Source organism: Pteropus medius, unplaced genomic scaffold, assembly GCF_902729225.1.
Source record: "Pteropus medius unplaced genomic scaffold, Ma_sr-lr_union100, whole genome shotgun sequence".
NCBI lineage: Eukaryota > Metazoa > Chordata > Mammalia > Chiroptera > Pteropodidae > Pteropus > Pteropus medius.
Genome location: NW_024344378.1, coordinates 43521751 through 43534591, shown reverse-complemented (window position 1 = coordinate 43534591; position 12841 = coordinate 43521751). Strand labels below are relative to the sequence as shown.

Genomic DNA, 12841 nt, shown 5'->3' with positions numbered 1-12841 from the left:
CTAAAGTGTTAGAGCACTAACACTTTACTGGTGCAGTAAAAGACAGTCCAAGAGAGATCAGGGACTCAATCTGAAAACTTGAATTCATTATAGTACCTTGAATAGTGTGGGAATTGGGCATCATTACTGTCAAACCGAAATTTCATTACCATTCTTAAGAGTTTTCAGGGAGCCCTGGATAGTGTTATTTAATGTGTTGTGTTAATAAAGAAACACATATATTACTGCATACATTTGTTTTAAAAAAAATATTTTGATAACTTCAAAATTATTGGTTTTTTGTAACTCTTTACATTTTATACATTTAAAATCATTATTCTAGTTTATAAAATATAGGCTTCGCTAGACTGCAAAGAGGCATAATGGCACAAAAAATGTTTAGAAACCCTATAGTTTAAAGGTGACTTGATCATTCCCCTAGAACACAGATCTCTGGTATTCAGGCTTCACATACTATATCTATTCTATAATTTTTTTTAAGTGACTTGATCAGTCATCAGTGCCTAGGACTGTAGATCATAGTGATAATGTACTGAGATTGGGCAGTTTTCTCCTCTATATTACTTATGAGGTCCTTTGTAGGACCCTTGAGGAAGCTTGAAGGGCTCTGGCCCACTACTAACTTACAGATTATTCTGACTACACAACCTCAAATATAATCACCCTTAATATTTATTTCTTGATCTTAGAAATGGATCCACAAGTCACCTTTTCTCATTCCCTAGTTTTATTTTTCCTTTGACAATAGTCCTTGAGATACTCCATTTGGCCAGGACACCACTAAGCCCAACCCCAGGATACTGTACCTGGCCTAGACGGTCTAGAGATTTACCTAGTATCAGGAACTGGTTAGCCACATCTGCTCTATTTTGATGGAGCATTTATGGAAGGTGATGCATTTAGTGCTAGATCCAGGGTAGGCTGTGCCACAGGAAGCAATAAATCTTAAACTGAGCAGAGACCTTAGAGTGTGTATACAAATAACTAAAGTTTTTCTTTTGAATCATATATAACCTATTGAGATATTGAAGGCAAGGACCATGCAAGAAATCTAGAATTTGATTTTTCAAAATTAATAGTGTTAGTGTTTTAAGTGTTTACTCCATAGAGATAACTGCTATTGACATTCTACATAAATTATTTTTAAAAAATAATATAAATCCTACAATACACCAGAAAGTAGTGTATCATTCACAGAGCATCATCATGTTCTTACTCTCAGGATACCAGACTAGGTAGGGAAAAAAATTAAATATAAAATAAAAACAGCTTAAAAAAGTGAATTCTACCACACATGTAAGGAAGAAATAACAACGACTCTACACAAATTCTTCCAGAAAAGTGAAGAGGAAAAAACACTTCCCATTTCATACTAAACCAAAAACATAACAAGGAAACTACAGTCTGATAAGCTTCATGAACATAAATACAAAAACTGTTAAAACATAAGCAAATTGAGTCCAACAATGTATAAGAAGGGTACTAGTTTACCCAAGTTTTGTTGGTAAAAACTCCAGGAGGAGTTTATCACAGGCATGAAAGTTTGGTTTAATAATGGAAAATGAATAATTTCTGGTCAAGATATTGGAATAGGAAAATGTACTCATCTCCTCCCACAGTCATAACAAAATTACAACTAAACTACAGAACCATCATTGAGAATCACCTGAAGTCTAGCTGAACAGAAGTCCTATAACTAAGGATGTATAGAAGACGACACGTCAAGACTTTTAAGAGGGACAGAGATGCAATACAGGCTTCTCCCACACCCAAGTGTGACAATTAAAAATCAGGAGGCATATCTCTGCTTCAGAGGTCCCCCCCTGAGGAGTGAGGGGTCCCAGTCCCACACCAGGGTCCCCAGCCCAGGGTTCCAGTACCAAGAAGTTTCCATAACTTCTGGCTGTGAAAACCAGTAGCTGAGTGAGATGGAGGGCTGCTGGAGTCACAGGTCCCATGCACAGACTCACTGACAGACCCACTTGCTCTGAGCTCTAGCACTGGGGCGGCACCTCAAAAGGTGCCAGGGACATACATGGAGGAACTAAACTGCCTGGCTTTAGGCCAAGGGCTGGAGGAGCAGCTTTCTCTGAGACAGAAGTGCTGGCAGAAACCATTGTTCCTTTGTTGAGCCCTCCCCCAACCCAGGCTGCACTCGCAGGAGTCTCCATCAGCCTGGCTAACACTGGTCACCCAGCCCTGGTGGTTCCCTGAGACCTCTGCCTCACTCACTTTTTGGGCCTACCCAAGCTGCTTCCAGTGGCTTTCCCATACAAACAGCCTGTCTTGGGTCATGCTGCAGACTTTTTCCTAAAACCTCTCAAAGGTCCACAAATCCCAAACAAGCAGCATCTGGCTTGGACATGCTCCATGTCTCTTGTTAAGCACCCCTAAGCCCAGTATTAGTGGCAGCAGACCTCAGTTTGCAGCTTAGCCTCTCCCAGGCATATCCAAGCCCAGCACAAGTGATAACCATCTGCAGACCACTTTGTAGCTCATAACAAGTGGCCCCAGGCAGGGCACTGGCAGCGAGTGGTTGAACTTGGCCTACAACAGAGCCCCTCCCAAAAGGCCCAGAACAACACACCTAGTGGCCAGCTTCAGAGAACCACCCAACCACCTCCACAAACGACACACGCAAAGGGTGGACTTGGCAGGTACCATAGCCCCGCTAAAGTGAATCTTGCTCCCTGGGGTCGACCCCACACAACAGCTTGTCCACTGTAATCACAGCCTGTCCTCATAGACAGTCAGCCTGAGAGTCAACTTGACTGCCAACAGCAATCAAGGCTCAACTATAACAGGAGGGCACATACAACCCATACAAGAGACACCACTGGAGCACCCAGCTCAGATGAACAGGAAGACTGCACAACTGAGTTCCACCGGACACCTACTATATAAGGCCACTCTACCAAGACTGGGAGACATAGCAGCTCTACCTAATATATAGAAACACACACAGGGAGGCAGCCAAAATGAGGAGACAAAAAAAATGTCCCAAATGAAAGAGATCAAAACTCCAGAAAAAGAACTAAGCAAAATGGAGACAAGCAATCTGCTAGATGCAGAGTCAAAACACTACTTATAAGGATGCTCAATGATCTCAATAAGAACTTCAACAAAGACAGGAAATTTAAAAATGGCAATGGAAAACATAAAAGAACCAATCAGAAATGAAGACTATAATAACTAAAACAAGGAATACATTAGATGGAATCAACAGCAGATTAGATGAAGTGGAGGACTGAATCAGTGATTTGGAAGATTAGAAAGCAGAAAACACCCAATCAGAACAACAACAACAAAAAAATCCAAAAAAATGAGGATAGTTTAAGGGGCCTCTGGGACACCATCAAGTATGCCAACATTCCCATCACAGAGGTGCCAGAAGAAGAGAGCAAGGAATTAAACACCTATTTAAAGAAATAATGACAGAAAACTTCCCTAACCTGATGAAGGTAACAGACATACAAGCTGAGGAAGCTAAAAGGGTCCCAAAAAAGATGAACCCAAGGAGGTCCCCACCAAGACAACATAATTAAAATGCCAAAGGTTAAAGACAAAGAGAGAATCTTAAAAGCAGCAAGAGAAAATCAGTCAGTTACCTACATGGGAGCTCCCATAAGACTGTCAGTGGATTTCTCAAGAGAAACTTTGCAGGCCAGAAGGGACTGGAACAAAGTATTCAAAGTGATGAAAAGCAAGGACCTACAACCAAGACTATGCTACCCAGCAAAGCTATCATTCAGAATTGAAGGAGAAATTAAAGCACTTCCCCGATTTAAAAAAAAAAAAAACAACTAAAGGGGTTCATCACCATCGAACCAGTTTTACAAGAAATGTTAGAGGGACTTCTTTAAGAAGAAAAAAAGGTCAAAAATATGAATAATAAAATGGCAATAACTACATATCTATCAACAATTAATTTAAACGTAAATGGATTACATGCTCCAATCAAAAGACATAAGGTGGCTGAATGGATAAGAAAACTAGATTCTTACATATACTGCCTACAAGAAATTCACTTCAGATCGAAAGACACACAGACTGAAAGTAAAGGGATGGAAAAAAATATTTCACAAAAATGGATACAAACAAACGAAAAACTCGGGTAGCAATACTTAGACTTTAAAAAACAAAGGCTAAAAAACAAAAGACAAAGAAGGACCTGGTAATTCCACTTCTGGGTATTTACCTGAAGAAACCCAAAACACTAACTCAAAAAGACGTATGCATCCATATGTTCACTACAGCATTATTTACAACAGCCAAGATATGGAAACAACCTAAGTGTCCATCAACAGATGAATGAAGAAAGAAGTGGTACATATATACAATGGAATATTATTCAGCCATAAAAAAGAATGAAATCTTCCCATTTGAAACACATGGATGGATCTAGAGGGTAATATGCTAAGTGAAGTAAGTCAGACAGAGAATTCAAATACCATATGATTTCACTTATACATGGAATCTAAAAAAATAAAATAAAAACAAAAAACAGAAACAAACTCAAGAGATACAGAGAACATTATGATGGTTGTCAGATAGGGGAAGGGTTAGGGAGATGGTGAAAAAGGAGAAGGGATTAAGAAGTACAAATTGGTAGTTACACAATAGGCATTGGGATGTAAAGTACAGCATAAGTAACATGGTCAATAATATTGCAATAAGTATGATGGTGTCAGATGGGTACTAGATTTAATTGGGGTGATCACTCCATAAGTTATATATATATCTAATCATATGTTGTGCACCTGAAACTAATATATGTAGACTGTAACTGAAAAATTTTTTAAAAAGAAAAAATCAGTGAATGAAATTCACCATATTAACAGACCAAAAAATAAAAAAACTTGATCTCAGACACAGCAAAGAAATGACACTGAGTGAAAGACCAAAAGAAGAGTATATACTGTATGATTCCATTATGAAATCCTAGAAAATGGGGAGGAGGGGCAATGAGAAGGGACAAAGAATAAAGGAAGGAGGGGGAGGGGTTACAAAGGCATACAAGGAAACTTTTAGTGGTGAATATGTTCATTATCTTGACTGCAATGACTGTAATGATTGTTTCATGAGTATATACATACATCAAAATTCATCAAATTGTATATATGTATGGCTTATTGTGTGTCAAACTGTACCTCAGTAAAGCTATAAACATACACAAAAGGTACTCCTTATACACATATATCCTGGCAGTGAGGAGAATAATCTACTAATCTGTTAGGGAATTTCAGTCAACATGACAATGCAAAGTACATGCTGATAGCAAAAATCAGAAGAAAAATCAGAGAAAAATAATTCCTAGAGCCCCCAGAACTCTATGAAGATAGAAGAGTAAAGTCTCATTTGATAATCTAATGTGGGTCCAGGTTCTGCATATCCACAGTTTTCCAGGAAGGAGACACAAGACTGAGACAAAGCAGTCAAAATATCATAAACTCCCACAAACTAATACTTTCAAACTTTTATACACACACACACAGTCTTTTACCAAAACAGAATCATTCTAATTTCAAACATGCTTTACAGTCGTCCCTCTCCCTCTTAATACGGATATTTTCGGTTAACAAATATAAACCATTATTTGTAATGGCTGCATACTGTTCTTCTATATGGATGTACTGGTATTTACTTAACCATTTATCTACTGATACTTTATTCTTTTTTTAAAATCAACGATGCTGTGATGACCATCCATGTTAACATAACTTTGCATACCTGTCTCAACTATTATTTTAGAATACTGATGTGGAATTTTTATGTCAACGTCTTGACTCAAGAGTTTTGATACCTACTGATCTTCAGAAAAGTTCTATGAATTTATATTTCCATGAGCAATATAAATGGATACTATCCATTTCCTCATCATCTCTCCAACAATGAATGTAATTAATACCTTTAATAATCTGCCCATCTGATACAATTTTCTTTTTCATTTAGTTTGCTTTATTATTAGTGAGGTCAAATTTCTCATTATGTATAGCAATGTTAAATGTAATAAAAGGCTATAGTGAGGTAATAACACGAATAAATAGATGGATATGCAGAACCTGGACCCACATTAGAATATCAAATGAGACTTTACTCTTCTATCTTCAATTGAACGGTAGAGTTCAGAAACAGACTAGCACAAATAGAACCTAATTAAATTATTATTACTATACTGTTTTGGTATCTGGTAGGCTAGTTTTAGTGCATTGTTTTTCTTTTCACATTTGTATATTCACTTATCTTTATTATTCCAGATAAACATACTCATTTTATCAAGTTCTAAGAAAAAAAAAGCCTACTGTGATTTTAGCAAAAATTACATCAGTCCTAAAAATGAATATCAGGATAATGATACTATTATGTTTAATTTGCCACCCACGAACATGGTCTATCCTTTTAAGATTTTCAGTTCTATAACTCCTAATACTGCTGTTGTGAATGCAATTTTTCAAAATAACATTTTTAACAAGTTATTGCTGGTATACAGGAATACTACTGATATTATATATCCTCCTTCTTTATTGAACCGATATTTCTAATAGTTTTTCAGTTGATAACCAGGTTTTTTAGGTATACAAGAATCACACATACAAGTGACTTATATTTTTAGAAATTACTTTATTTTTCCAAAATAACTTATTTGTTTTCTATGTATAGCAATGGCCAAAACATCTAATCAAGGTTTTGCTCCTGATTTAGTCAGGATATCTCTAATAATTCACCCTTCAGGAAAAGTTGTCTATTTGAAATACTGAATTTCAAAAAAAAAAAAAATACTGTATTTAATTCAATGTAAGATCTCACAATTAGTAAGACACAATTATTTTATGTATCAAAAAGAAAACACTGCCAAGTTATGCAGCCTTGATTTTGGAGACATTAAAATATGAAAGAATGTACATATTAAAATCAATAAAATGCAACAAATGTTGGAATTTATATTCATTAAGGAAAGTTTCTAATTCTATTTTTGAGATATTGAAGTAATTTTTTAAATGTTTATTAAGAGCTTAAGCAGCCATATAGTTAAAGAAAATTTCAAATAATTGAGGTTTTGTTTGAATTCAACATCTCATGGACTTCATTAGATCATTCATCCACTCAACAAATATTTAGAATGGCCTACATGGTGCCAGGTACTGAAGTTATAATAGTGAGCAAAAAGAGATATTATTCTTGTTATTATATAACTTTTAATTTTACTGAGCCATGATAATAAAATATGACCTATATAATTTCCTTTTTAATTGAAGTTTCTCTTTGAGGCCTACTTACCATATGATCAATTTTGGTAAAGGTTTGCGGGATTGCAAATATTAGGAACCGGAACTATTGGATGTAAGGACTTGTGAGTTTAGCAAAGTACCTGGCACATACAAGGAGTTCATACATATTTGAATTTTGAAGTGTTATGTTCCCGATGAGAACGTCAAATTTCTTAGTAAACCAAATACCATGTAAATGGGAAACAATAATATAAGATTTCAAAGGTGAGAGGAAGAGGTCAATTCGGAACAAAATCATTCAAAATATAAGGTGAATTTTGAGATGGCTTTTAAAGAATGGGCAGGAATTCTCTGGGAAACGAATATGGCAAGAATAGAAACGGAAGATTTTAATATCTGGTTTTAAATTAAGAATTACTCTGATCATTCTTTGTAATTTCCTTGAGACCTTAAATTAAAATTACTTTGGATTTTTTTCATAATAGAATGAACAGGATTTGGACTGGTGGGGAAGAGTTGGAAAAGGCATTTACGATTGTAGGAGAGTCTCCGGAAATCAATGGGTTGGCTAGGTACGACTAAGCGAAGCAGCAGGTGATGCTGAAACTGGCGAAGAAGGTGGAGAGGGAGTTTTGAGAGCCGCTGCTGTCAAAAACGTGGGACAAATTGTGTCTCATAACACTTGCCTTTGGCCTTGGCAAGAGGGGCCCTCTCCATCCCCTCGCCTCTGGCCGACAGCAGCCGGCCAGGCTCGCTCTCACCTGCGCCAGGATGTAGAGGGAGACGCAGTCTTGCGACAACCGGTACTTGCGCAGCAGCCTCAGGCATTTCACCAGATGCTCCTCTCCCGCCGACAGCTCTTCAGTGTCGATGTGGTTTACTCCGAGATAGAACTCAATAACCGCCAGCCTCACTGCCCCCTGTGCGTTAGGGCCCTCGACCTCCACCACTTCAGCCGGGAGCTCCAGGGCGTCGTCCTCCGCGCCTAAGCCGTCCTCCGCTTGAAGCCGCTCATCCTCGTCCTCAGGCACCGGGCCAAGCAACGCTTTGACCTCTTCCAGCAGCACTCGGGCGCCGTATTTGCACTTGTACGGTTCCTTTTCGGGGTTTTTATGCAATTCTACTCGCGACAGGGCCAGAGCGGCCTGGAATTTCTCACGAATCTCGGCCCACGCAGTATTCGCCATTGCGGCCTCTGCAGCCCGGGTTTCCTCAGTGTTTGCAATTGGGACTCCCGCCTTCCTTCTGCTTTGCGACACTTCACTTACGGTCCGAGCACTGCAGAATGGTAACCAATGAAGTCTGCCAAGGGAACCGCAATGCGGCAATGACCAATGGGAAGGCGTAGCTATTACCATGGCAACCGCTGTCATGGAAACGAAGCAGCCAAGGGAGGTGGCCCCCACCTCCAGCCCCGCTCTCTGTAGTGGTGAATTCTTCTCTCGCTTGACCCAGCGAAGTTATACTTATATAAAAATTTCGGCTGACTTTAAGGTAACGTGGAAGTATTGTTTACAAACATGTCTACTGGTGCTTATTTCGGCAGCATATATACAAATTACTATTAACTACTACTACTAACTACTCTCATTATTTGGTATAAGCTGAAAGGCAGAAGTCTTTTGATATTATTGTGTAACTCAGGCACTGGCTAGTAATGTAACAAGGATCCGTTTATTATTGTTACTATATAGCCTGTCGAGCAAAAGCTATAAAAGTAAAAAGTACTCAGTGATCGATTAATATTTTCACTTCAGCCATGAAATACAGGTTGTAGGGATGTGCACAACTTCCCAAAGTAACAAAAGTTAAATCCCGGAGCTGTGACAAGCCACCTCAAGCATGGCTTTTTACATTACATACCTTCGTAAATTAGCGAGTCAAATACGGGGGTGGGGTGGGGGATGACAGAGTTTTAACTATAAAGTGCTAGCACTGATTTTGGAAGCTCAGTTTTAATCTCAGATCTTCTAATTAACAAGTTAACTTTTCTAAGCTTCGACCGTCTCATAGTAAAATGTAAGTGACAATTTATTACTGTGCATAGAGCCCATAATTTATTACTTATCTCTACAGAATTATTCTAAGAAATGAATGAAATTATATGCCTGTCCTTTAAAAATGTTCGTGTTCTTCAGGATTCCTTTCTAATTTTTGTCCTAAGGAGATTTTATGACTTCCTAGGGCTTCAGTTACAAACATGTGCTGCTTATTTCCAAAACTTGGTCTCCAGTCTGGATGACTCTCTGGAGCTTTGGACTGTAGTACCTATTTCCTAATTGGAACAACCACACCTGAATGTTCCACTGACTTGTGTACATCAGTGTGTTCAAATGAGAACTTGTTATTTTCCTCTTCATATGTCCACTTCCTCCCACACCACATTAGCCCTTACATTCTGCATCTCAGTGAATGGCACCACTACACTCCAAGCCGATGGTGACACCTTGCTCTTTCTTATCCTTAAATGTAAAACCAAGTACTGTCTGGTTCACCTTCCACATAGCTCTTACATCTGTCTACTTTTCATCTACAATAGTTTAGACTACATCATCTGCATTACTTTTAATAGGTACTCCTGCTGCCAGTCTGGCTTCCTACCAGTGCATTTTCCACAACATTCTAAATAACTCATTCATTCATTCCAAACATATCTAAAGTGCCTGTTAATTTGCCAGGCACTATTCTAGGCTCTGGGAATTCAACAATTAAAAACAGACCAAAAAACCTCTACTAGTATAGGAAAAGACATTAAATATATTAAATATATAGTAATGTCAGATGATGAGCGTTATGGAAACAAAACGAGATAAGGAGTGTTAATAGGTGAAGCAAGGTCGCTATTTTTTTTCTTCTTTGTACATTGTAATCCAGGAACCCATCATATAACCATCTCATTTTTCTGCCCCTCCCAATCGAAAAATTACAATTGTTCTTTTAATATGCTGACTACATATATAAAGAAATTAATACAAATTTGATTTATGAAAATTTGGCAACATTTGGGGTATGTACATTAATTTACTCAACGACTATGTTTTTTGAGTTTGCTCAAAAAATTACAAATTTTACTCAATTGTTGAATCTTTTCCCCCAGTTTTACTGAAGTATAAAAGACAATTAGTCGCTCATATTAACATCATATAATTCAATGTTTTTTTCAATTATAGTTGGCATACAATTATATATTAGTTTCAGTTGTACAGCATAGTGATTAGAGATTTATATAACTCACAAAATGGTCACCCAACTAAATCAGGTACCACTCTTGCCCCTTACATTTTGCAACATTGTTGACTATGTTCCTTATGCTGTTACATTATATCTCCATGACAATTTTGTATCTATCCATTTGTACTCCTTAATCCCTTTGCTCTTTTTCACTGTACCCCCCAAACTCCCTCCCATCTAGTAGCCCTCAAAATAGTCTCTGTATTTGAGTTTGTTTTTGTTTTTATTGTTGTTGTTTATTTTATTTCATAGATTCCACATGTACATGAAATCATGTGGTATTTGTCTTTCTCTGACTTAATTCATTCAGTGCAATACCTTCTAGGTCCATCAAGGCAACATCTTTTTCCATCCTCTTCATTTTAGTCTGTGTCTTTCAATCTGAAGTGAGTCTCTTATAGGCAGCATATGTAGGGGTCTTGTTTTCTTATCCATTCAGCTTTCCTATCTTTTGGGTGGAGCACTTAATTCTTTTCCATTTGAGATACTTGTTGATAAGTAAGTAGTTACCATTCTTTATTCATGTTTTTGATACATGTTTTTTCTTCTTAAGAAGTCACTCCAACAATTCCTGTAAGTAATGCTGGCTTAGTGCTGATGAATTCCTTTAGCTTATTTTTGTCTGGGAAGCTCTTTATCTGTCCTTCGACTCTAAATGATAGCTTCGCTGGATAAAGTATTCTTAGTTGTAGATCTTGGGTTTTCAACACTGAATATTTTGTGCCAAACCCTTCTGTCCTTCTGTTGAGAAATCAGCTGCCAGTCTTATGGGTGCTCCCTTGTAGATAACTGCTTTTCTCTTGCTGCTTTTAAGAGTCTCTCTTTGTATTTAACCATTGGCATTTTAATTATGATGTGTCCTGGTGTGGGCCTCTTTGGGTTCATCTTTTGGGGGACTCTCTGAGCTTCCTGGGGTTGAATATCTATTTCCTTCGCCAGGTTAGGGAAGTTTTCGAATCATTATTTCTTCAAATATATATTCAACTTCTTGTTCTCCTTCTTCAGATACTCCTGAAGATGACACAGATGTTGTTACCCTTAATTTTGTCCCATAGGCTCCTTAAATTATTATTATATTCATGGTTACTTTTTTCTTGCCGTTCTGACTGAGTGTCCTTGGCTTCCCCATCCTCTATATCGGTGTTTCGATGCTCTTTTTCTGCCACTGTTGATTCTCTCTGATATACTCTTCATCTCAGATAATGTATTTTTTCATTTCTGACTGGTTCCCTTTTATAATTTTCATTTCCATTTTTGTTTTTTATCCCTTTATTAAAGTTCTCACTGAGTTCAGCTACACTTCCCTTAATTTCATCGAGCATCTTTATAATCAGTGGTTTGAACTCTGCATCTGTGAGATTGCTTGACTGCATTTTTCTTTGATCTACGTTCTGTTCTTTCATATGGTTTCTGCTTGTCTTCCCATTTCAGATGCCTTTCTGTGTCTGTTTCTATGTACTAATCAAAGCTCCTAAGTCTCCTGGACTTTTTTTTTTAATTTATGCCTACAGCACCTGGTCTTCCTAGGTGGTCTCCCATCCAAGTACTAACCAGGCCCAACCGTGCTTAGCTTCTGAGATCAGACATCGGGCTCGTTCAGGGTGGCATGGCCGTAGACCATGGACCGTTCCTCCACTAAGGCACAAACTCAGGACCTTCTGCATGTAAAGCAGATGTGCTAACCGCTACACTATGAAACCATGTCCTCCCTGTCTTATTAGCGTGGCTTTGTGTAGCAGGTGTCTAGTGGCACAGTCCTGAGAGGGACTAAGTTTAGTCCCAGCCTGTGCTCCTCGAGGACCACCTGTTAAGATTAAGCAAGCAGTTCACAGATGTTATGCTTCTAGTTGCCTCAAGAAACCACACCAGAAACCAAGGTCAGCTGCTACTAGTGAGTCTTGGAGCTGTTCAGCAAGTGGCACAGAACTCACCGAGGACACAACTAAATGTGGCTTGGGTAGGGCCCCGAGCTGAGGGATGTGGAGTTTCAGCGAATCCTCTGAGAAGAGCAACCCCAGTTCAATGACGTCTCAGCTATGGCGGTGCTGAGTCCATGCACTGGGAGAGGGGAGGGCTCAACAGAGAAACAAGGGATACCACTGGCACTTCTGCCCAGGAGAAAGCCTTGCCTCTGGCCCTTGCTCCAACAACTCAGTGTCCTCCTGTAAGTCCCTAGTGCCCCCCATGCAGTCAGCCCGGCGCTGGTGCTCAGAGCGAGCAGGTCTGTCAACGAAGAAGTCTGGTCGCAGTTGCAGACACGGCCCCTTTAAGAGGTGTCTGCAGCTGCCACTGCCATAGTCTCTGTCCCATTCAGCTGCTGGGGACCGGGCAGCCTCAAGTCTTAGGCCCCTCCTACCTATTGCTGGGTGATGTCTTATTTC

General features: G+C 38.7%; 1 protein-coding gene and 1 pseudogene across 1 annotated transcript in view; both read right to left on the bottom strand.

The window, feature by feature from the left end:
- The window catches only part of KIFBP (kinesin family binding protein), a 28824-nt gene extending 20333 nt beyond the window's left edge, over positions 1 to 8491 (bottom strand). The window contains exon 1 of the mRNA XM_039871979.1: positions 7991 to 8491. Within this exon, the coding sequence (XP_039727913.1) occupies positions 7991 to 8416 (426 nt within the window). The 5' untranslated portion in view covers positions 8417 to 8491. The remainder of the gene's footprint in view (positions 1 to 7990) is intronic.
- Positions 8492 to 11962: 3471 nt separating this feature from the next.
- On the bottom strand, positions 11963 to 12078 carry LOC120609992 (uncharacterized; annotated as a pseudogene).
- Between the last annotated feature and the right edge of the window lie 763 nt (positions 12079 to 12841).